General features: G+C 41.6%; 2 protein-coding genes across 8 annotated transcripts in view; one reads left to right on the top strand and one right to left on the bottom strand.

The window, feature by feature from the left end:
• armc2 (armadillo repeat containing 2) overlaps positions 1-20820 on the top strand; it is a 31119-nt gene extending 10299 nt beyond the window's left edge. For 5 of the 6 annotated variants that reach the window (XM_008397663.2, XM_008397664.2, XM_008397661.2 and 2 more), the window contains 13 exons: positions 13-83; positions 678-788; positions 2421-2605; positions 2753-2855; positions 2986-3200; positions 3751-3896; positions 4731-4830; positions 5232-5559; positions 7178-7300; positions 7385-7498; positions 8954-9086; positions 9888-10042; positions 10492-11192. In XM_008397663.2, coding sequence (XP_008395885.1) covers positions 13-83; positions 678-788; positions 2421-2605; positions 2753-2855; positions 2986-3200; positions 3751-3896; positions 4731-4830; positions 5232-5559; positions 7178-7300; positions 7385-7498; positions 8954-9086; positions 9888-10042; positions 10492-10625 — 1918 coding nt within the window. In that variant the 3' untranslated portion in view covers positions 10626-11192. Of the gene's footprint in view, positions 1-12; positions 84-677; positions 789-2420; positions 2606-2752; positions 2856-2985; positions 3201-3750; positions 3897-4730; positions 4831-5231; positions 5560-7177; positions 7301-7384; positions 7499-8953; positions 9087-9887; positions 10043-10491; positions 11193-20283 lie in introns of those variants that run through there. The other variant, XM_008397665.2, reaches the window with a different exon arrangement.
• Positions 12045-24450, bottom strand: part of sesn1 (sestrin 1) — a 59499-nt gene continuing 47093 nt past the window's right edge. The window contains exons 1-9 of one of the 2 annotated variants that reach the window (XM_017302263.1): positions 16461-16750; positions 15787-15852; positions 15497-15697; positions 15218-15400; positions 14890-15126; positions 14543-14797; positions 14267-14457; positions 14023-14167; positions 12045-13924 (exon numbers count right to left, since the gene is read on the bottom strand). In XM_017302263.1, the coding sequence (XP_017157752.1) occupies positions 13838-13924; positions 14023-14167; positions 14267-14457; positions 14543-14797; positions 14890-15126; positions 15218-15400; positions 15497-15697; positions 15787-15852; positions 16461-16562 (1467 nt within the window). In that variant the 5' untranslated portion in view covers positions 16563-16750 and the 3' untranslated portion in view covers positions 12045-13837. Of the gene's footprint in view, positions 13925-14022; positions 14168-14266; positions 14458-14542; positions 14798-14889; positions 15127-15217; positions 15401-15496; positions 15698-15786; positions 15853-16460; positions 16751-24450 lie in introns of those variants that run through there. The other variant, XM_008397660.2, reaches the window with a different exon arrangement.

The raw sequence follows: 24450 nt of genomic DNA, 5'->3' as shown, positions 1-24450 counted from the left end.
TTTTTGTTACAGCAATAAAAATATAAAGCCTGATGTTGACTCAGGAGTTAGACCCACAGAGTCTGGAACAGAACAGAAAACAGGTTTGTCCAGATCTCTTTATTGCACCTCACTCTTCTTATTTTCAAGCAGGTTATGCATATTTACCAAGCAACTCAAATTGAACATTTATGTCTTGTGAGCCTTGCCAATCACCACCTCTGTGTTTGCACTCAGAGTATTTTCATGAAAAGAAACCTGTTTTGTAACATCTCCTAAACGTGATGATCTCTGTAGCTTAACCTTACCTTAAACTTAAACTTAAGTTGAAAAAAAATCCTTTGGTTGAGGTGCTGTTGCTAACAGCCATAAAACAACTAATCAATAGCTGAGAGAGGTGGGTTTGTGCAGCCACGACTTCCTGTATCATACCATGCAATGTGGTATGCAAATATTCAGAAACAAATCATGTATGGTATTTAAGAGAATATAGACACGTGTTTTTGTTGCACATGCAGACAGTTTCATATTGGTGCAGAAAGAAGTAAGAGGAAGTTTAGCTGTGGATGGTGACCTTTTGCTGTGGCATCAAACTTCCTGCTGTTTTATTTTAAGATGGTGAACTTGTGAACCTTGCTAACCACCTCTGTGCTTGCAGGAGGTAATTGGCAAACTGCAATTTTCTCTTCACGTTTCAGAGCTTGGGCATGGAAACGGCACCACATGCCCAGATGAGGAGGATCCAGAGTCACTGGTGTGGAATAATGTGATTCTTCCTCTTCTTCAAGAGCTGGAGAGCATAGCTGCAGGTAACCTACCATGTGTGAAAAGCAAAGTGCATCGCTAATACATAACATACATAACTCCTGATTTTCTCCTTTGTCTTTAAAACCTAATCCTTGTCTTAAATTTATTTAGCAGTGGTGGAGATTCTGATCTTTTTACTCGAGATGTCATTCTCTCTTCCCTGTTTCTCCTTATTATTCTTCATTTTCAGCCAGCAGGCTGAGAAACTGATTTCTCAATACTGGCAGATAGTCATGCATAAAGTCTCGCAAAATGAAAAAGCACTGCCATCTTACCCACTGGGGAAGGACAAACAGAGCAGTGTTATGTTTGGCATCTGTACAGAATCTGTCTTTTAGCCTGAAACGACAGTCTGGCAGTCATGAAATGAAATCTGTGTCCTTAAATATTTTAATGCTCTACAAATTTAATGGAAATTTCATTTGAAAGATAAATATTAAATATTTATTGTACTAAGGGGCTCCTGGCTCATGCATAAAACACGCTAGAGATTCGGTGAGAAGTTGCAGTGAAGTGCAGAGTGTGAGACAGCGTTCAGCTTTTCTTAGAAGCGGCCTCTTATTTATGCAAGGAAATCATTTATTTTCCCTCAAAAAGGAGGAAAACACTCCACCCTTTTTCTTCCTTTGCGTCAGCTGCCTGTTGCTGTATTGTTCCCTGTATTTCACCATCGAAACTCATAGCTGCCTCTCAAAGGAGGAAGACCGATGAATTTTTTTGCTGAGCACTGCTGACATACACTATTCTGGATAAATAAAAGTCCCCTAAACGATGCCTTGCAAAACTGTTCCTATTCCTCAACCATTGTTCATATTTGGTCATGTTATGATCATAAGATTCTATGTATATTTATAGGATTTTATCTGATACATCAAACATTGTTTAAAATTGACAGGAAATTGAAAATATCACTTGATAATTATGTGTTATTGGAAGATTAATATCTGAACATCAACTATAAAGTCTTAAAAAATGCTAACATAAAAAAAACTTAAATAATCAAGCAAAGCTGAGCCTGGTGGGGGCACAAGCAAAGCCTGGTGGCCTGCCAGGCTTATAATGCTCTGGGGGAAACCCTGCTTTAAGTGAAAAGAAATGGATAAATGTTTTATTTTTTACCTTAGATCCAGGGATTTTATTAGAGAACAATAATGAACAAGTAGCATCATCAAGGGAAAGGATCAGCAAAGTAGCCAATGTGGACAGCTCAGGTTGAAAAAATCTGTTGGCAGGATAACTTTTAATCGCACACTTTAAAAATCTGTATGTTAAGTTTGCTACATGCTATGTGTAGCAAGCTGCTACACACCTCTATGTGTAGCAAGCTGCTACACATAGAGGTGGAGGTGTGTTAGAATGGCCCAGTTAAAGCCCAGAATGGCTGAAAATCTGTGGCAAGATGTAAATAGCTGTTCAGAGACACTCTTCCTCCAATTTATCTGATCTTGAGCCATTTTACAAAAAAACATCTATAAATATTTCAATCTCTAGGTGTGCAAAGCTGCCTTGTAGCTGTAAGATGTAAAAGTTTACATAGATTTTATGCAGTGATATTTTTGTCACTCTTCCTCAGTTTCGTCACGTCAAACTTTGATTCATACCTGACATGACATGTGTGCGTTTGCCATGCGCAGGCAGCTCGGAGGGCTCGGTGGACCGCCTGTGTGATCTGTGTGACCGTCTGCATGGCACCCTGGCTGATGCGGACATGCTCGGTCGACGCTGTAAGAAGAGATCTGGGATACTTCGAACTCTGTTCCACCTTGTTGATCGCGAGTCTGCCCAGCTCAACCTGCACATTGCTAAGCTCTGCCTCGCCGTGAGTGATGTGTTTTGCAGATGCATGGGTGGGTGGTTGTGTGCGTGCCAGGATGTCTGCCATAAGTTTCAATAACAAAAACACAGAAGGCATCTTAATGTGAAATGACAGAGACAGTTTTTTTTTTTTTTTTTTTCATATTTCCAGCTTTGTGTGAGTGGAAACAACTTGCTCAACATCTGTAAGCTCGTCTTCCAAATCAGCCGCAGTGAAAGCAACGACATCCTCTTTGAGAAAATTTCCATCATTGGTCAGATTTTCTAGATAAAATATTGTGTAGCTTTGTATACTTGGTTATATGTTACTATTTGAATTTGTCTTCATCTTTGAGTATGTTTGATAATTACAAATCAAACACATTTCTATGGTTTCTTTTCTAGATTCATTGTTGTCGTTGCTGAAATATGAAGACGTTGGTGTGTCTGGAGAAGCCCTTCTCTACTGTGTCGGTGCTTTAAAATTTCTCTCTGGAAACATCGCAATCCTCAGAATCTTGTTGGCCAAAAACTGCATTGAAGTTGTGCAGAAACTCCTCCAGAAACTCTGCATAGTGTCAGACTGCGACATGACTTTAGCGGGGAACATCCTCGTACAGGTTTGTCTCAAACATTGTTAACATTATGGTAACATGACAGATTTTTTTTTTTATGTTCCTCTTTAGATGTCTGGGTGAGTGTGTGAAAAAGTGGTTGCGTGTCAGTGAAGAGGAATGTACTTGTTTGGTATTTTTGGACATATTGTGAACTATTAGGTAAAAATGTTTTTGTTTATGTCTGGTACATTGCTGTTCACAAGCCTGATGTTCCCTGCAGACGGGGCCACTGCAGTCCTAAGCACACTGTGCACCACTTTGCTCAACATGATTGCTTCAAACCACATACGCCGGCCCAAACAAACATCTTTAACCAGTCCGTCATTTGATATCTAACACGGCTCATTACCCTGTTAGAGGGCACACTGTGACTTTCCAGAGCTTCAAGTATGGCCATATGTTGGGAATTACAGTTTCCTTCTTATGATAGAATGATTTATTTCCTTACTGAACTGTGGAGCATTCTGCAGGCCACAGGCCAGCAGCTACTCCTTCTCTTCCTAACATATAATCACTTTCTTTGTTTTTTTTTCTCTCTCTCTGTCCTCTAAAGCTGACAGCCACCCTGAGGAACCTTGCAGATCATCCTGATTCCCGCACGCTCTTCGTCTCCTTCTATGTAATTCCAGCCCTCTGCCTGGTTTTGCGTCATTACTGCGAGGACAAAGACATTTGCACCAACATTTCCAGAATATTTAGGTACAGTCATTTTATTTTGTTATGGTTTCATTGTTTTATTTAAAGAAAAGGTATCATTGCTCTCTTTTTCACACGAGATTCTCCGCCTCCAGGGTTCCCTTATGCTGCTAAATGAGTTCTTGTCTAATAACGAGAATCAGTACCGTCGGTAGATCTGAGGTTGATTGTACAACAGTTTTGATCTGAAGCGGTTTCACTGAAACAGAAACAGTTTCTGTTTTCCTTTGTCTGCACTCATCAAAGTTTCAAATCTTAAATGCTGACTGTCTTGTATTTAACTCCATCGATCTTAGTCTTCAGTGTTGCACGATGCGACCTCATAGCATGATGCTGCCACCACCGTGTTTCATCATGGGTTTGGTACATTCAGGGTGGCATTTAGTGTTACTTTTCTCCACGCACCGCATTCAGAATGTCACCAGCTCACCTTCCACCTTGTGTTTGTTGCGTCTCCTTTCTTCTGTCTTCCCTAGTGATGTTGCTTGTTTACCACCATTTGCTTACAAAGCACTGAGGTCTTTACAGAACATTTGAGTTTAAACTGAAATTAAATTGAGCCTTAATTACCACTTAGGAGACCAGTCAAGGCAATTGGTGGCAGTGCGTTTTATTTAAAGGTATCAAAGTAAAGGGGGCTAAGCATAATGCAAAAGGAGATTTAACATCTAAAGAACTGAGAAAAAGGTCAGAAACCTTCGAAAGTTTTTTTTTCTTATGCTTTGAAAACGTGGCAGAGCTCAGCCTCTCTTTATTTGTTTGAACAGTTAGTCTCCATGGCAGCGTTCTCAGTGGGTTGATTGGTCGGTGGTATTTATTGTCCCTTCTCTCCTTCAGTAAACTGTCCTCTTACTCCGAGTGCTGTCTCGCTTTGGCCCGGACCCCCAACTGCTACTCTCTAATTTTAGATTTGCTGAGCAAACATCACCAAAAGCAGGTGAGTCCACAAGCCCCCTCTGTCTTCTCATATGTGCCCTTTGCTCTCTGTATGTAATAAAGAGTAAAGGCATGTTCCTTTCAGGCTTACAAAGTGTTTTTTCCCTCTGGTATGCACAAGTCAAAAAGGTTAAAGAAGGGAATAAGGAAAAAAATAAATAGACATAGTGAGCTTGAGTTGATCCATGAGTAAAAGTGATGTAGAGAGTTGATTGTAGGGAACCTGCAGTTGGGATAATTAAAAACTTTAGTTTAAAATTTTTAATTTGAGATTCAGAAAGTAACTGGGCCTAATCCAGAGAAATATCTAAGCAAACTGATTTATAATCTCTAATTTCAGTAAAGTTAACGCCGTCAGATTTGAAGGGTCATTAGCGACCCGTCTCCATGTCTCCTCCACAGGACCTTGTTGTACGTCTTCTCTTCACGCTCGGCAACCTCACAGCCAAAAGCGAGGAGCCTCGGCAGAAGCTCTTTCAGTGCAACGACTGCATGCCTACGCTCCTCCGACTGTACAACAGCTACCAGAGGAGAAATGTGTCATCAAGTACAGTCGTGCAGAAAGAAGCACCTTCCCCCAGAGAACCTGCAGCAGCAGCTGTTGCAGCTCTGACCGACGACGTGCTGGTGAAGCTGGTCAGGGTGCTGGCAAACATGTGCATCCACCCGGCTGTCGGTCCGTCACTGGCTACAAACACAACATGCATTCAGCTTCTGACGGAGACATTAGGTGAGAAGAGAAAAATGTGTTTTAGGCAAAAATCGATTGCACGCAAAAGCAGACTTTTCTTTCTTTGTCATTGCTTTTACTTTTTACATGAGTGAAGTTCTCTTTTTGCCAAATGCAGGGAATAATTTAAATTGTGGCTTACGATAAAATTTAGTTTAGACTTTAGACATTCACAAAGCACGCAGAACATTCGTTTTATTCTCAGCAGAAAGCAGGACTCTCCACCTCATTGTCTGCACACGCATGAAAAGCAATAGATACAAAGTAGGTTTCTTTCATTTGGTGTTTGTGTTTCCCTTTTTCTGTTGCTGGCCAGAGCATCTGCCCACATGGCCCATATCAAAGACTGTGACTGGTTGCATCAAAGAAAGATTTTTTATTTTATTCTTTTAAGAAAATCAGTCATTTTGATTAGTTTATAATTAGCTGGTTAGTGGCGTTTACATGTGCAAGGCAGCCAACCACTTCCCCGGTGCTGGGAAACCCATTCCTCATTTTGTCAGTTCTCACCATCTCGGTGCTTTCTGCTCAATAGATCACACATCCTCCTTTGGTTTACCTGCTTTTGCAATTCTGACAGAGTGTAGTGCTTTGCTGCAGGAGCAGGATGTGCTGTAGCTTCTCATAGCCGACTTGGTTTGCTTGCATTAATTTCTTCCATGTGGTTAGTTGGTTTAGGACAGGTTGAGCCGACATGTAGGAGGGTGTGAAACTCTTCATGTGCTGCTTGCCTCCTACACATAACTTTTTGACAGTTGGAGGCGAGAAATAAACAGTCAGTGGCAAAAGAGTTAAAAAACAACAAGTCACATGTAAATACACTCCACAAGTGGGGCACGAAACGAAAGACTGAGAATGTAAGATTGATACGAACATCAAAGACGGAGAGGAAAACTTTCAGTAAAGGATGAAAAGGCGAACTTGGCAGATTGATGTCCTGTTTTGAGTTTGCGCCGCACCGCGTTGCTTTCTGTTGCACAGTTTCGAGGGAGGCAGGGGGGGGGGGGCACAACAAAGCATCATTTCCAGTCAGAACCAGAAACAAAATTCTGTGAGACACAGGCGCCGGCTGACAGCTCAACCGCAATATCTGCGATTTACGACCGAGCACACAACATCTGCTGCTATATCAGGAACAGACTTCATTCGAAGGCTGCTCGCGGTCACATTCTTCATTGGACTTCGTCACATTGACCTTTGTGTTATCAAATCAAGTGCATCAGGCTGAAACTAATACGAAAGGCAGTCATATTTGTTTTTGTCGCATCTCTATTCTAAGGAGGCTTAAGGAGCAGAAAGAGCAGGTGTTTGAATGGTTTAATCAGATCTTTATGTAACGTTTGTTACAGTCAGCCATTATTTAACAAAGCATTTGAACTGTGTTGTGTTCATCTGGATCCACCTTCTTGACTGTAAATAACAGCAATTTATTTGTAGCTTTGAGAAAATATATTTCCCTACATATTGAGCTGAAATTAGTATAACACTGGAATAATTATTTTTTTTTTTTTACATAGTTGAGGAAATCAGGTTTTCTTTCAGTGAAATGCAAAATGTGGTATTTGATTGTTGATTTTGTTTTTTTTTATTGTGTCTGTGTGACATTTGTTGGGCACAGAGCTGAGGTGTGTGGAGGAGAGCGAGGACCTAATGGTGAATGTGGCCGCCGCCATTAATAACCTCTCCTTCTATCAAGAAGAAAACTCTGAGATCAGACGCAATCAGCTCACTATTGCAAAGTGTAAGACTAAAGGATCAACAAAGCTGAAGGCGAAGCTGAATGAGCAATATTCTGATTAATGCACTTTTTTTTCTCGTGTTACAGTGATGTTGAAATTGCTGCTTAGTTCAAGTATGGACGCCATGTTAGAGGCCACTCGCGTCTATGGAAACTTGTCACTCCATAAGGATGTGCGGGACTTGGCTATGCAAAATAAAGGTATTCATCCAATGAAAGTACAAATCAACAATTATGGTCTGATATGAGCTTGGAAAACCTGCTGCTCCAAACTCTTACCTACTTCCCTGTATGCTGCTTCACAGCCTCTTTGTATGGTGCTACTGACATTATTGCGAAAATAATCATAAGCAGGCATTGTGGGAAAAGTCCTGCACAAACATGTGTGCACACTTACCTGAACAGAAGTCATCGAGGAATTTCCCCAGCAATCCTTTCACTTTCAACGTTGGAAAGTGTTTTAGTTCTGTTATCCAAAAGTAACGCATATAGTTTGAATAGTTTTGCACTGTATTCTTAATGTATATTTGTAGACATTTAGGGTTACATCACAGAGTTTGTAGTTTACCAATTCTTGAAAATGCAGAAATGCGAGATGTTGTGATGTATACCAGGGGTTCTGAAGTCCTTTTAGATTTGTCCCTGGTCCAAAACACCTGAATCAAATGAGTGAATTACCTCCTCAGTGTCCAGTGGAGTTCTCCAGCGTCCTGCTAATGACCTCAGAATTTGACTCAGGTGTGTTGAAGCAGAGACATTGGTCCTAGAGTCCGTTAATGTAAAGGATAAAAAGGCTCATAACATTTTTATTCTTAAATTTGATTAAACCTGTTCTGGTTTTGGTCATTCGGGATTACCACATTTTTTTTGTTAAATGCGACAAAAAATGTCTGGCAGAGAATATTGGGGTGCACTTGTGGATGTACTTTAAGGGCAACGCCTCAAACACATTTCTTCCTTGTGTGGCATCACAGAGAAATCACCAGAAATTGGCAAAGATACCAGGAAGAGAAACACAAACCTCCTTAAGTCTGGTTCATTCTTGGATGCAGTTTCTAAATTGCTGAAGGGCCCTCGTTCATCTGTTGAGTAGGAAGCGAGTAAAACTTATTACCCACAGTGAAATGAGTCCTGCGCCGACACAGACTGAAAAGCATTTCTTTAAAATCAACATAATTAAAAACAGATTATAGTTTCCTAAATACAGACAATCAGACAAAATGATCCTTAATTTTTGGAGACAAGTTGAGTGGTGTGATCAAACCTAAGCTGAAGAATTTTGTGGTCATACATGTAGTTCGGGTTCAATTTAAATCTGTGTTTCAGAGCGGCCATCACAAAGCCCATATTTCAGCCCCATAGAAAATGTAGCCAGGTTCTTTGTCAGATGGTGAGAAATAATGGTTATCTGTGTTTTTATGCAGCATACAGTACATTCATATCTGATTTCAGCTGCAATTTACTTCTAAATCAACTTTAAAGCACATGGTTCTTAAGCTCTGACGCTCCACGCAGTGTGATCCGTGTGCCTCTGCATAATGCTGGAGCTGGGTTTATCTGCAGGGCCAACTCCATATAACATAAACATGCCTGCTGACTCTGGTGATTGCAGCTCTCTTTATCTCCCCCATTCTTTGTCCACATCCTCTCCCTCAGTGCACAGGTTTGTGGTGACTCTGCTTGACTCAAAGAGAGCCGAGATGTGTTTTTCTGCCTGCGGGGTCCTGACCAACCTCGCTCTGGACCCTCCCAACAGGGTTTGTCTCACGCTGGAGGGGGCTTCTGCAAAGTAAGGACAAAAGCACTTAGAGATAAATAGCCTCTCTTTGTATCTCCTGCAAACGCTTTGGGGGCCGAATGTGGTGAGAAGGCACCTACCAAGCTACATCAAAGCGCGCTTTAACATATGGTCCTCTTGGTGTTTATTACTGACAGCTTTTAATTTTTTTTTTAAATCATCCTTTTACTGGCATAATTTGCTACATATCGCCATGATTCTCTTAATGTTCTGAGCTGATAAGTGGCGTTTGGCAGTTTAGCTTAGAGGACTACAGAAAAGCATAAAGTTTAGCTTAATGGCAAAACAGAGCAGGCCTGGGGGTTGTTTGTTTAAAGAATAGCTCAACTCTTGAGGAAATGGGATTTCTAGCTGAGACTGAGATAAGAAAATAAAACCAATTTAAAGTTTATGTAATAAATCTGTAGCCGGAGTCAACAGGATACCTTCCTGACTTTCTTGGTCAGGAAGTTATAAAATAAAGTCGTCGTCCCAATTGTTGTCTGTCATTCCAGAATAATTTGTATGTGTTTAACTGATGAGAGCTGGAGCTGACAGAAAGTCTGTGCAGTTCTCTTTTGGCTGTAGTTTTCTGTTCTCGCCTGAAAAACTAAACACTGTTGGGACATTTAATTTTATTTCCACCTCCCACACTCTGTTCTTGTCCAGATGAATGCCCAGTGAAGTGAACCTAATGCTCACCAAACCTGATGGTCATGTGCGTTCTCCTTCCTCGAGTCACATGAGGATTGTGTGTGTGCGTGTGTGTGTCTGTGTGCGTGTGTGTGTGTGCGTGCCTGTGTGTGTGTGTAGGTTGGTGGACTGTCTGAGAGATTTCGGGCCAGCTGACTGGCAGTTGGCAGGCCAGGCCTGTCAGGCCTTGTGGAACCTGATTGGTCACGGCTCCGACACGCTGTTGCACGCAGAGGAGAGAGAGAGGCTGCTGGAGATCCTCACAGTGTACTCAGGTTTGTTTTATTGCTGCTTCTTACATAACCAGTGGAGGGACGCAACCTGGAAAAGAACAAACTCCTCCTAAGATCGGTCACCCAACGAGGGGATGACACATTTATTCCATCCCATAAATATATCTCTTGTCACACAGTGACTTGCAAAAGTAATAATACCATTTGAAGTTAGATTAGTTTAAATGGGACTTTATGTGATGGATCTGCAGAAAATATTGGATTAATGTAAATTGAAAAGACTATCTTAAAGGAATTTCCATTTTTCTTTAAAAAGAAAAGCAGAAACAGCTGTAAACATTTCAGGGAATTTCTCTACCAGCTCTTAAAATCTACACTGCAAAAACACAAAACTATCCCATATATCTCTGGTCTAGTTGTGTGATTATTTTTGATGCTTCTCAGGCACAATATGTTCAAAATACACCAAAGCTTTCTCACTTCTCCCTCAGATAAAGAGGAGACTCTGAAGTGGACGCAGAATGAAGATGAGCAGGATTTCAACAGAGCATGCTGGGAGTCAGAGTTTTTACCTGTTGCTCAAAAGTTGATAAAGGTATTACATTCAGTAGAAGTGACAACCTGACAAACAGATTTGTGGTTCCAGACAAACGTCTGTTCCTTGAATATGCTAAGTATGGAGAGCTCCAGGATAAAAAGTATCAAAAAGTCCCAACAAAGCTTGTCATCCAGCCTCTGTTTTGTTTGTCAAAAGCTGCTCTTTTTCGCAGAGGGTGAGGTCACAAACATTTTACAGTCACTTTAAAGCTCTCAGGTTGGGAACATGAAATATGTGGCGGTTAATCATTAATGTGAGCATGCAAAACATAAAATATTAAAGGAATCTTCAAGAAAAAAAAAATATATATATATATATTTTTTAAATGTGTGCATAAATGTAACAAAATATATTTTGTTTTTACCTACATTTTGGGACCTCTGTGAAAATGTTTTAATTGATACTTAAGTCGTTTTGGTTGATAGACATGACATCATAATCCAGGTTTTATTTTTCAGTTATTTTGGACTTTGGATGAACATTTCAAACTTTTTTTCCGCAGTGGATTTTTGTTATTCTATGCTGTGATACTCAACTGATAATGTAATCTTAAGCACAGTTTACTACGAAAGAATAAAAATGTTATTGTCTGGACAATGCGAAGAATTTGTGTATGAAGAAGTTGAAGTCAAACATGTTTATTTGCTTCTTACAGCATTTATTGTTACACAGATAAGGGACAAGGCAGTGCTTACAGGTTACACTGAATAGCCAAAGTACAGCGTTTCCAAATTACATAATTATGACTCGGAAGAAAAGAAAACAGGACTTAAAGCCATGACAGCTTCCCCCAACTTTTTGGACATTGGTGACCTTAACAAGCACAAGACAGGTCGATGTTTTGAAATAAAAACACGTTAGTTTTGAGACATTGCTCTCCGATATGAAGGTCGGCCTGCTGGTTGATATCAATGTTGTTGAATTTGGGATAACAGTGAAATTCTGCATTGACAGACATGCCTGTGTGGCTCTGATGGGGGAAATTCACAGATTACTAGTCTCGGGTGGGGAGTTGGCATGATGGTCAGGAGCAAAAAGAGACTTTGACCTCAAGCTCACCACAGGAAAAAAAGGGACCATTAACTGATCCCCCAGTGAGTCATGCAGCTTTGAAGCAGGCACAGTAAAATAAAACTCACATGAAAGTCCCTGAATTGTACTGATGATAATAAACTGAACTATTCCCCTGAGCTCAGCTTACTAGTGATGATCTCAGCTTTTTGTATTCAGAGCCTTTAGCTTTAAAAGGCCCCACTTTGTGTCATTTTTTTCCATGAGTTATCAATGTCTCCAGTTTTTTTGTTTTTTTTTTTCCAACCAAAACTATGTAACTCTACCCAACTATTACGGTGATTGTGCTTGATTCCCAAATTGTATTGGAGTACGTCTCTTTCATGAAGTAGTAAAAGTATATATTTTTTTTTAAGGACAAAACTACAAACAGTACACAATAACTCAGTATTAGTTTATTTTTTTAAAACTTTTTCCATATTTTCATATAAAAAGTGTCAGTAACTGACATCAGTCAGGAGTTTGAAAGAAAAAGAAAACTTCCACTTCCTCTCAAACCACTTTCAAATGTACCATTCCTTTATCATTGCAGCTCTGCTCCTCCTCACATCATCGTTCGCCTGATTTTCTCAGTCCACCCTCAGAAGAAAGCAGTACTTTACTGATTTTTAGTAAACAAAAGAAATAAGCAGAGACCTTAAACCTCTGATTAAAATAAAATAAAAACAAAAAAAAGCTGCTTTTGCACTGGTTAGACTTTTCCTCGCAGGGAAATAAGCACAACTACAACCTTTTTGCGTTCGAAAGCTATCGACCGCAGGCAGCCCTGTGTGAGCTCTGGATCCCCCGAGCAGCAGCCCAAAGAGAGTCTCTGCTCACCAAAGAGCACTTTTTACATGTTAAAAAAAACAAAAAAAAAAAAAAACAGAAGAGGTATTTTTACTGGTAAAATTCACAATCAAAAGCTTTGAAAGAGTTAGGTCAACCAGTCAGGCGGGATAAGCGGAAGACGAGATATGACGGAAGCAAACCCCCTCCTGGAGAACCTGGTTTCCAAACTTTCTATTCGACTTACATTTCTATGATTTTTTTTTTTTATCCCAAGACAAGAAAAAAAAAAAAAGACATCAATGAAAATAAGTTTTCTCACAATAACAGAGCTACAGCAGAAGCAAGAAGGCTTTCCTTCAAAGTGCCTCGCTTTTTTTTTTTTCTGAAACAAATGAAATTCCAAGACATACATTTCTTTTTCTTGCCTTCACTTATTTTTGTGAAGCACACACACTCACACACCTCAGTCTTCAGGATAAACAGAACTCATCCACACCTGTACAGTCAAACTCAAAAAGGGCTCAGACAGTGTTCTTTTGAGTTTTTCACCCCACATGCAGGGGTTTTCACACTCCTCGGATTAGCTTACTTTGACGTTTGAGATTTGGGATGTGGTTAAGGGAAAAAGAGGGCGGGGGGTAATGCAATGGATGTTTAATGGACAGGGGCTTTTATAAAGGGATTAAGGGAATTGGGTGAGGGGTGATTTTGGGCATCAATATGATCCCTCTAAAATACAACTGGGAGCAGCAGCATCAGCACGTACGCACACTGTGCTGGATATAGTTCAGGCACACGTAGAAAACACTGAAACAAAAAAACAACAACACATTAAAACCATCCCCTTCTCATACAAAAGTGAAATAAAAAGATGTTTAAGAAACTAAACAAACAACAGTGACGACAGAATCAAAAGTGCAGGCTGGGTCTGGCTGCACAGCTTTCTTTCTGGGAAATTTCACCGGGATTCTCAATCCTAACATGAAGTGAGACAGGCAATGCTGGAATACTGAAATGTAGTCCTGGATGTCTCCGGTGTCGACGCTCTCAGCCAGCGCAACCTCCTGCCCCCAGCAGGGCTGGAGTTTGCTCAAGGCTGTCCTCTGTTGGTCGGTTTTGGCACTGCAGGCAGCGTCTGACTATGTTTGTGGATCCACTTGTAGTTTGAGATGACGTTTCTCCAGTAGAAAATCTTCTTCCCTTGATTTCCATTTGTTCCGATCTTCTCTGCAACGTCCAACCAACCAGCATTGTCAAAACCGAGAGCTCTTTTCGCTTCAATCCCCAACACCCCCTCCCCACCCCACAAAAAAACCTCCCATGTATGCTTTTTTTTTTCGTTTTTTTTTAAGTGTTCCAGAAAGAGCAAAGACGACAGTAAAAACGCCAAAAGCACTTCATGTCATGTAGCGGGTGATCGCTCTCAGAGCGTATAACAGTTCTGCTTGCATCCGTGCTTCCATAAGAAGCAGATTAACGTGGACCTGCAGGAGGAGGGAAAAAAAAAAAAAAGTGACATTAACGCACTGCAGCAGCGCTAACCACACATAAAGAGCTCAAAACAGGAAATTCAGAACTGTACCTTCTCGGAGTGCTGAAACTGCCTCCAGAAACTCTCATACATTCGTTTGGTGGTCTTCTCAGGGCTGCACACCATGGTCTTGATGTAGATCTTAAAGCTGCGGTCCAGAAGCTGATTTATCTCCCCATAATCATAGTCGTCATACCTGAGGAAGACAGTGGAAAGCCGTCAGGAGCGAGAACAGAGAGCGAGGCAGAGCAGATTTCATTGCCAACATAAAATCAGATCCTATCCGGTGACGGACCTGATGCCAAACATGCAGTGGATGTAGTTCCAGATGGCTCTGCGCAGCATGCTGGTGTCCACGTCCTTATGGGTGGCCATGGTGTTGTATGTGAGGTTGTAGGCCATCTGAAACTTCTCGTCCAGCATCTGGCCCACATCAGGATACAGTCTGTTGACCAGAGAGAAGCCGTGATCCTCCCAGCTGTAGTCCTGCGAGAAACAGACGCAATGTCTCAATAATGTGCATCCGGACCGCGTTCTAAAGCCGCTTCGTAAGACTGCGTCCGACATTTACCTGCGCTCTGAACGTGGGCACCTGCTCCCCCCTCCTGGAGAAGTCCTGGTAGCCGTAGCTGGTGTCCTCAAAGTGACGGGAGATGTCTCTGGAGGGGACGCACTCCTCGTCCTCCGACGTGACCACCAGCATGCTTTCCGTCTTCTCCCTTTCAAAGCGAGTGGCCATCTCCTCCTGGCTGGCCTCTTCGTCGTCACGGCACTCCTGCAGCTGCTTCATCCTCTCCATCAGCTCCTCCACCTCGCCGCACATCTCCTGCGAGGACGAGAGCAGGTAAAGAACAGCCGGCGACAATAAAGCGCCTGCTCGTTTGGGCAGATTTTCCTCTTTGCAGGCAACCCACTCACCTGATTGCCCAGCAGATTGTCGTGGTGATTGGCGTGGCCGTTGCCGTTGGCTATGTCGCACACACAGTACTGGCTAACGGAGGGCGGTCTGAACGTGTGTCCGCCGTCGCAGTTGATCTCTGGCATGATGCCGCAGCCGAAGGTGAAGGAGGAGAGGGAGTGGTAGTGGGTGAGCAGGACCACGGCGTGGATGAGCTCTGCCAGGGACCAGCTGTGCTCCTCGGCCTTCAGGAGGCGCTGAAAGCAACAAGCGGGACAGGTTGCCGAACGGAACCACAACTGGAGGTCCGGTTCTCGCAGGCGCAGCCCGGGGTCTCCCTCTACTCACCTCGATGTGCTCCTTGGTGAGAAGCCACGGACGGTGGGCTAGGATTTTGTTGATCTCCCCGAGCTGCTGCAGCTTCTGCGGCGCTTCGTTCAGGCCGTTCAACCACTTGGTGTTCCCCCCGACCTGAAGGAAGTCGTTCACGTGCAGGTTGACCAGGTAGGAGCACTGGTGGCGAGCAGCCGCCTGTACCGTCGGGTAATAAGATCATCAGATTGACAGGGGGAAAAAAAGGCTGATTCAGTAGTTTACGTGGGGAGGGATGGGAGGAGAAGGACATACCATAATGCAGATGTAGTGCCTATAGTGCAAAGGCAGGGGTCCGTCCATCTGCAGCAGGTAGTGCTGCGTCCGGAGAAAGCTCCCCAGGTACTGTGGGTGGAAGCTCATCACGAGGGAAACGTTGTCCAGCCGATGGAGGGCTGCAAATGCATCCTCAAATATCGCCTGCGTCCTGGCGTCCACTTTACTGACTTGAAGAATCTAAAATAAATAAATAAATAGCTAATTAGTCGTTTTGTTGTTTACAGCAGATCTTACAGTCTTGTATGAGATTAGAGATTGTCTCCTACCTCTTTTTCAGGGATAAATCTGCTTGGTCCGCTTCCTAGGGGTCTTGGGATCCTTATGCCTAAATCCTATAAGACAAGAAAAGGGGAAGAAATATGATCAGTTAAATGTGAGAGGAAGGCAGAGGAAAGGAGAAGTGAATGCTGCAGTTAAATGGTGCTAGAGCCTCCTCTCTTTTTCTGCTGCAACACCGAAAGAAAATCAGATTCGAGTCTCATTTCCGCATCATATATTCAGTTTTTTTTTTTAAAGTAAAAACAACCTGAATGATAAGCAATATACCCTCCCCATTCACAGAGAAATCTTTACATCGTCTTGTTTTGTCCAGTAACTTTCCGCTTCTTGTCCAGACATGTCCCCTTAGCACACGCTGGGAAGTCCGGCAGAAAAGCATCATTCACAGATGACACCGTGTCTAAAACACTTTTAAATGTATCCTACATATGCCTGCTTCTTAACAGATGAACATGTATGATTTCCTGCCTAGTGCTTACAAGTCTTCACTCTCGTAAACAAGTCTGGACAAAAGACTGCACTGCAGCCCGTCCGCTGGAAGGACAAATGTCGCTTAAAACAATTCACAGAAATGTGACACCGTTTTTATTCACGCCCAGCAAGACCAGACACTGCAATAATGCAAGACATTTTTCATTTTTTTTTGCGTCATTTACATTACCTTTTTGGCGAGCCGTTCACAATGGGTGCATATCTTAAACAAGTCTGTCACTGCGATTGAATTATTCTCCACGTTTTCTGACGGTGCGATGGCGTGCCTCATTTCGTTTCCTCCGTTTTTCCTCTGCTTCTTTCCGCGGAGCAGAGAATTTAAAAAAAATAATAAACAGTGTAAATTTAAATGGCTCTGTTTCCTCCTGTCTTTGTTCCTTGGGGCACTGGTGGGGGAAAGTGGCTAGGCAAGCGAGCACTCAGCTGTTGCGGCCCCCTCAGCAGAATACCGTCCTTTACAGCTCATACATTCGGTAAATAAGTCGAGGCTCGCGTGAGTGACACCACCGGCAGCCAATCAGAACGCAAAAACAGATTCCACACAGCCAATAGCGGTGCCGGACCCTGATGAGGCGTGGCTAAGCGTGAGGAACGATTGCGTCCTAAACGTGAGCAGAAGGGGGGTGTGACAGTCCCCCTCTAAGAAAACATCATCACTTCTCTCTGCTGCTCCTTTTGTTCTCTGTTCCTATTGACCATCATTGAATTTAGTGTTTTTCTTGCTCTCTGTGTGCTAACTAAAGCCTCCAATCGACTGCAGCCGATTCCTGAACGATCTTTCCACACAAATCAGTTCAATCAATATTGATATAAAAGCAAGATTATAGCTCTGCATTTCATAAAATAGACCCGAGTAATGCTGTAAGGTCAGTTTTAAGCAAAGACAGCATGTTTTCTGTGTGCATCATTGCAATGTGCATGAAAACAACAACCAGCTCTTGCAAGCAGCAGCAAGCCCCCCCTGTCGGCTTGTTGCTGTACTGAAGGAGTAGGGAGAGGAGGGGGTGCAAGTAAGCTGAGCTCCCAAGCTCTGTTTGGTGAGCAGCAAAAATAATAATATATATATAAATATATATTCAAAAAATAGACAAAGAGGTCCTCTGAAAGGACCGGCATTGCCACACCGAAATGGATGGCTGCATGAGCTGCTGTAACAACAACAGCCCTTCAGTTTGTGGTTTTGCACCACAGCCTATCACATCACAGATAAAACCATTCCTCCGCCAATCAGACCTCACTGAAGAAGGCCTATTAAAGCCAAGAGGAAGCAGAGATAAGAAACGGACAGCTCAATAGCTTTGTTTATGCCAAGCCTGACAATAACATGTTCAGTGGAACGGCTTTTAACTAGTTTAAATAAAGCACAAGTTACTAAGTAAATGATTCCTCCCCCTATGACATCAGGATGTCACTTTAAAAGACAAATTTTATTGGTACATTACAGTTTCCACCTGACTTTGACCTTGTTTTGATCTTTCCAATGAGATTACTGTAAAATAAAAAACACTTCCATAAATTGTAAAGAGCCAGTTTCTTTGGCATACAATGACCAAGATGAGAATCTTTCATCAACTCAAAGAAAATTTTATTTTAGGGCATAATTTGATGTACCACAAAGTATTATTTAATATTTTTTTTCATTTTTTAAACAAACTTTAGTATCAGGCAAAAACTGTTTTCAAATCACTAACTGAGGTGATTTGAAAGGATGATGTAATCAAACATAGGCCAATGAGAAAACAAATTGCCCCTTCTTGCAAAATCAAACAGTGTTTAGCCTTTTTTTGACAGCTTAGTTAATTTTCCCCTTGAACCGATTACTGCCTGACCTCTCGTAGCAAGAAATCCCTCAAGCTGGACCTGTCGGACGACACGAAGTAGGCCAAAAGATCTGAAAAAGTAACGTATGTGCCATGTGATGGAGAATCTACAACCATCACTTCACACACAGTTGATGTACAACCTTATCTTTCTGAGATGCTGCAGCATGCGACTAGTCAGGACATCGGAAACTCTCCACAGAAGTGTGGTTCAACATTTCTCCTCGAGATTCATTGTTATTACAAAAGCTTTTTGGAGTTGTTGCCACCAAGGATGGCACAACCAGTTGCAAGATTTAGGAGGAAAATGTTCTTTTCAGATGGCCCAGGATTTTTGGGAGAGCTTTATTCTCTTAGTAAGTGACATCATTATTTAAAAAAAAAAAATCTCTTATATTTGATGCGGTTATCTTCATCGGATGCTAAACCTTTATGAGCCAAAGCATTTAGATGTGACAAAAAAAAAAAGCAAACACAGCAGAAATCGGTAAAGAAACAAATACTTTTTCAAAGCAATGTGCACCCAAAAGCCTTAATAAGGGTTTAAATGGTGCATTTAATGCAAGGTACCACAGCCAAGACAACATCTATATTCAACATTCTGGACAGGCCACAAATAAATTGCAGCACACAGTGAAGTGCTTTTGTTTTCCAAATGCAAGCAGGCACACCAGAAAAGCGTCGTATTTTGGTGGCTGTGGGCACACGCAAGCCCATAAATATCTGCATGTCATGGTTATTAGGGAAGCTTTAAAATAACATGTTTTTGCAGCTAATTGGGGAAAGGAGGAAGAGAGGCCGTCTACCACTGAAACATTCATCCATTAACATTAGTATTTGTAGTACTCTGAAAGGTGAAAAACAGATAAACAAGTTAAATTTGGACATAACGAGCTAAAGAGGAAGTTAAAAAGAAGGCAGGCAAGTCAACAGCTGTAAGCCTGCCCAGCCAGTTTCTCAACCACTCGCTAGCCCCCAAGCACTGATAGCTGTTTAGCACCGTATTCAGCAGGTTCATTGTGTGTGTGGAGCCAGCCCCTGCCAGCTCCTCTCATGATGCCACAGGGTGGGGTGCTGGCCGGTGGTAAACATGCTCCCACAACTGGAGTCAGCACTCCCGGGCTTGCTGGGAGTCCCATGGCTCAGCAAAGCTGCACAAGAGGCTGGTCAGCATTAGGGCTGACGACACACCAAACCTTTTCACATAAAAGCGCTTAGGCTCAGGGGGTCCGGCCTCGCAGGCGCGGCCAAACACTATTGTCAGCGTGCACGCACTGACGAGGCAGTTAGAGTTTGCACATCCGACGTGCTCCTATGTGTCGGTCGGTGTTTTAGTAAATACTGTACAACAGAATTTTGAGTTTTTGTGCATCATTTTGCATCAAAAATGAGACTATTCGTGCAATAAACCTGGTTTATTTCCAGTATTCATGTCCCTAAACAGCCACAAACTTCAATATTTTTTTCCCTGGGATTATATGTGATGCACCAAGACAAAGTGGCACTGAATGGAGCTAAATACAGGACGATCTAGGAATAAAGCTGTCCAGAATGATGTTCACAGACTCCCTCCATTCAATATGTCTAAGCTTAAGTTAGTTTGCAATGAAGAATGGGTAAACATTTCACTCTCTAGATGTACATGGCCTTGGCCTTTGTGATAAAACACGATAAAACGCAAGGGTTACACATACTTTTGCAGGGTTTTGTAAATTTTGCTATTTTAAATTAGAGAAAAGTGCATTAATTTTCCATTTTTAAGGGGCTCTTTGCTACATTAACAGCGTGTGGATGAACCGGTTTGGAAAGATCTCACGTAAAAAATAAAATAAAATAAAATAAAAATCAAGAAAGTACGACTCTCTAGACACAAAAGTGATTTTAAACAAAGTGACATTTTAAGGAGTGAGGTCTGCACACCCACCTCCAGATTCCTCAGGTGTCTATAGATAAGATTATTTCCTGCATTTCATTTTCCAGCATTGACATGATTAAAGAAAACATGCCTTTGCTGCTGTCACAGCCTGCTACTCTACACACATATTCTCGTTACCTTTTGAAGATTGTTCAGAACACAATGTGACATATAAAACCACACTGCGGATGTCTCAGGGGAATCTGAAGACATACATCGTTAGGCGTCTCACTCATTGTGTTTGATGTCACCTGCAGGGAGCCTGAACTGTCAATCAGCTATTCTTAGAAGAGGAACTGCAGCAAAGCAAATGAGAAAACTATCAAATCACTGGGTGAAATTAACCAGGACAAGATATTTTGAGAAGTTTTTCGCTGTTGCTGGGAATACACCTGGAGTCCTTTATAGACAGAAATGGCCGACGACGTGCCGGGAACGATCGGACTCTCAGAAACAACAGGAATCATCTCAGATTTGTTTGAGGTACTCATCAAGCTAGAGGAAGGGCGTGAACAATGGATACGTTTCCACTTGATTTAATGTCAATGAAAATACACTCCAACTGCTGGAAAAGCAGGGGAAAGAAATTATGTTATTTCTTTCACATTATAAACAAGATGAAAAGCTGTTTTTCCCCAAAAAATATTTAAATTCACTTTTGGTCTGCTTTTTATAATCTTAAAAAGTTGAGAAAACACCTTCAGACAATTTTAAGAACCATGAAAGATATACACGTTAATTAGGTATAATTCATAGTTCATCTGCAAGATTACTTTAAGGTATTTAAAACATATTAAAGAACAAAGTAGTCTTCAAAAGTAATGTGAATTAATCTAACTGAACAATGTGCATTTAAGGCACAAACATCAATGAAGCATTATTAGCTAGAATATAAAATAAAACTGGTTTATTTAAAGTTTAAAGTACTAATATACAACTCTGAGGCAGAAAGCTGTTGTAGCACGTTTTCTTATCTCGCCATGTATGATGGTCTATCTAAAAACAGGTTTTGCGTGGGTGTAAATGTGAAGAAATCAAATGTATTTGTGACACATCAAGTCTTGCTCCATTTATAGAGCATTACTTATGATGTTCTCAAATTACTGCATCTACTTAAAAATGTACAACAAAAGTTTATGACACTTTCCAAGTGCTTTTAATGAGAACAGAAAACCAATTAGTAATCCAAATGTATATTTACTGTTAAATTGGTGATATATGGACTCAGTCAGGTGCTTCTTGTGCAGAATATTATTTAACAAGCTAAAATGTGACCTGATTAATTAATCAGGCCATGTGCTCTGGTTCAGCCTGCACTTTGCTGCTGCTTATAGCTTGTTTAACTAGTTTAAAACTCCTGCCGCTCCTTTAATTTCCAAGCCAATTAGTCTTTCTTTCAGCCAGCAGACCAGCAGTGCACAGCAAAATCAGTCATGGGTGGTTTTAACAGACTATTTTCTGATTTTATTAATTTTAATACCAATAAGTAGCCCATACATAAGAAAAACTAATGTAAAGTTCACTCTTGCAATATAGTTTTATGCTCACATTAATCTTGTCTAGTAACCAACCTGCACTCTGTGAACAGCTACTAGTCTTTCAAAGTTAATTTATCTTCCTTTATAAAACCACAGGTTAGATGAAATCTTAAGTGCAAACACCAATAAGTGCTTGTGTAAAAAACAAAAAAAAACTACTTTGTGGAATATTTTCCACAATGTTACACCAGTTATAACGTAAAATGTGCTAAAGAAACCGGTGATTAAATCTGAAGCATGTGACAATTTTGTAAAGTGAGTAATTTTTTGACAAGTTACTAACTTTTGGAGCTACTTTCTCCTTTCCAGCTGTTTCCCTGCTTTACGAGTGCTCATAAGCCTTAATGCACTAAAGAGGCTGATAAAACTTAATAAGATTCAACAACAGGAGAGGAAGCCATGGCAGATGTAAACTCTTGCACATGTGTTTTCAGCTCTGTGGCTGCTGTGTTTTCTCATGCAGTTAGACGCGAGCGAACCACAGAAACTGTGGGGATGTTCAACAAGTGGCACAAGTCCACAGACCAGTTTAAACCCGACCTATCGGTGTGCAGAAGAGAGGAAGCAGAAAACCCTCAAACACTGACATAAGCCTAGCAACAGGCTTCCACCAATTGCAGCGAAGAACAACAGTTTCAGGAACCAATCTTCTCCGCTTGTGTCTCTCTCTAGCTTTCTTAGAAAAAAAAAGGAAAAAGAAAACAAGAAAAAAAGTTGTGCCGAGGTATGAAGTTCACCGGGCAGCCTAATGTATTTGGTTTCATACAGTGTTAGGTTTGCTCTTGTGTTTGCAAAGTCATAATTTGTCTGTAGGAGATTCAGTGACAAGAAGAGGCAAAACAAAGGTCTCCGAACCTCACAGCAAACACCAAACCACATGTTTCAGATTAGCCCGGAGGCTCAAACAGCCAGGCTTGTCTGAGAAAAACAACCAGAGAACTTTTTCCATGTAAACAGATTCCTCTGAAAGTAAAAAAAAATATTAAAGGGAACAATCAATGCAGTTATATTGCGGACGTCTGCAGGGTTTTAATCATAAGCCGTAAAAACCGGTATCCCCCATAGCGTTCTTCATTCGCAGCTCTAAATGCGAGTCTCTGCATCTCAGTGAACGTTTAACAGAGAAAAATGAAAGTTTAACCCCTGCCTGCCCACTCGCAGAGCAGAAACAACAGCAGGAATAAGTTTTTAAAACCTGGTTTCACTTCATGTAAACACTCAGAGCCATGTGAGAATTAGAGTCACCTCTTTAACCTCTCTAAATCTTGTTCCTTTTTCCCCAATGTTTTTTTTTTCTCATATTATCTTATCTGTGTGTATTTTGGCGATATATCAGAGCAAAGGGAGTTCGCAGGATGACGCCTTTCTAACGGTGCCCAGCGTCTCCTCACCCCCACCCCCACCTCCACCACCGCCACACACCAGACCAGCGGGTCCTAGACCTGTGCGCCCCAACGTTGGAGAGAGGAAATGGTCTCTGGATTTTATGAAACGGAGAGGAACTGCAGGAAGTACATTACAAATACAAAGTAAACAGCATGGAGGCAGAAGTGTCCATTTGCGAAAAATCTTTTAAGAATCTATGGGCACTGTGGGCAGAGCCATTCAGGGGAAAAAGGCGTTGGCTTTGTTACCCAGAGTGCACGTGTGGAAGAGCGAGTTCCCGGGGATGTTATTCTAACAGGGATATGGCAGCTGTCACAATACGGCGAGGTCCGAGAGAAAAGATCCCACAGAAAAACAAAAAAATACCAAACCCTTCCCCCTGCTATCTTTAGCCTGATATGTCACAGCCACCACAAATCAGCACAAAGCTCCTCAGTTTGTTAAAAACCAAAAACCTGCAGGTTTGCTTTGACATCTTGTGGGATATTAGAGGGAATACTAAGTGTACGTTCAGTCATTTTATTTGTAATTCAGAGACAGTAAACTGACAAAGATGAGCCCATATCAATTCTAAAGAACTCATAAAAAGAGCAGCCTGCGGTCTGCTCTTACTTTGTGCCTCCTTGCAAGCACAGCTGTTTTCTTTTCTTCCCCTAACAAGACCTCGCCTTGTAGCTGACTGAGCAAAAAAAAGAAAATTGACTCATCCCTTCTGGAGCGCAGCCAGAAAGCTGTTGGTCATCGCTCTGTCATTTAAACAGGCTGTGGTGGAGAGATTCAACCCGCTCACCTGTCGTGATAAGAAAAACAGAGGTGTTGATTCACTGCCATAAAGCTACATGTTCATACAAGAGGATTACAGCAGACAACAAGAAGAGAGCAGAGCCTCTTGGAAAACAGAAACCTGTTGAGCCGCAGAGTCTGAAAGTTTTACTGTTTCCTTGTTGCCTTTTTTTAGAAAGCAGCTCAGTGCTTTGCCGGAGAGGAAGATTCGTCTCTTCTGCTCAACAACAACAATCGCCACTCACTCGTGTCGTCGACGCCGGTTTCACTTCTGTCTCCGCTTTTCCACTATCTGCTCTCTCAATCTTTAGCCTTCACTGAGATGCTTTTTGATTGCAAAGTGGAAAAAGGTTATGTGATACCGCCGTATTTTTAAAAGGGGCGAGGAAATGATCTGACCTAATTGCAATCATCAGAACCAGAACGGCCGGGTCATATTACTTCATTAATAGGTGATGAGCTCTGGTACCAAATGGTGGAGCAAAACGGCAGCCAGAATCAGATGTCTTTCTGTATTGGTGATAAAATACTTAAACGATGATATCTAACTATGCCGGTCATGCTTAACGCATCAATAAATATGCCCTCTTATTTTCTTCAATTTTCTTTTTTTCAAATAATAAAACAGTGATAATGGTGTGTAATGTGCAGCTGAAGTTTTGTGAAGAACGTTCAAACAGACTATATATATATATATATATATATATATATATATAT

The sequence above is a fragment of the Poecilia reticulata genome, linkage group LG21 (genome assembly GCF_000633615.1).
Source record: "Poecilia reticulata strain Guanapo linkage group LG21, Guppy_female_1.0+MT, whole genome shotgun sequence".
NCBI lineage: Eukaryota > Metazoa > Chordata > Actinopteri > Cyprinodontiformes > Poeciliidae > Poecilia > Poecilia reticulata.
Note: the sequence above shows the minus strand (reverse complement) of the source record. Positions and strands in the feature narration are given on the sequence as shown.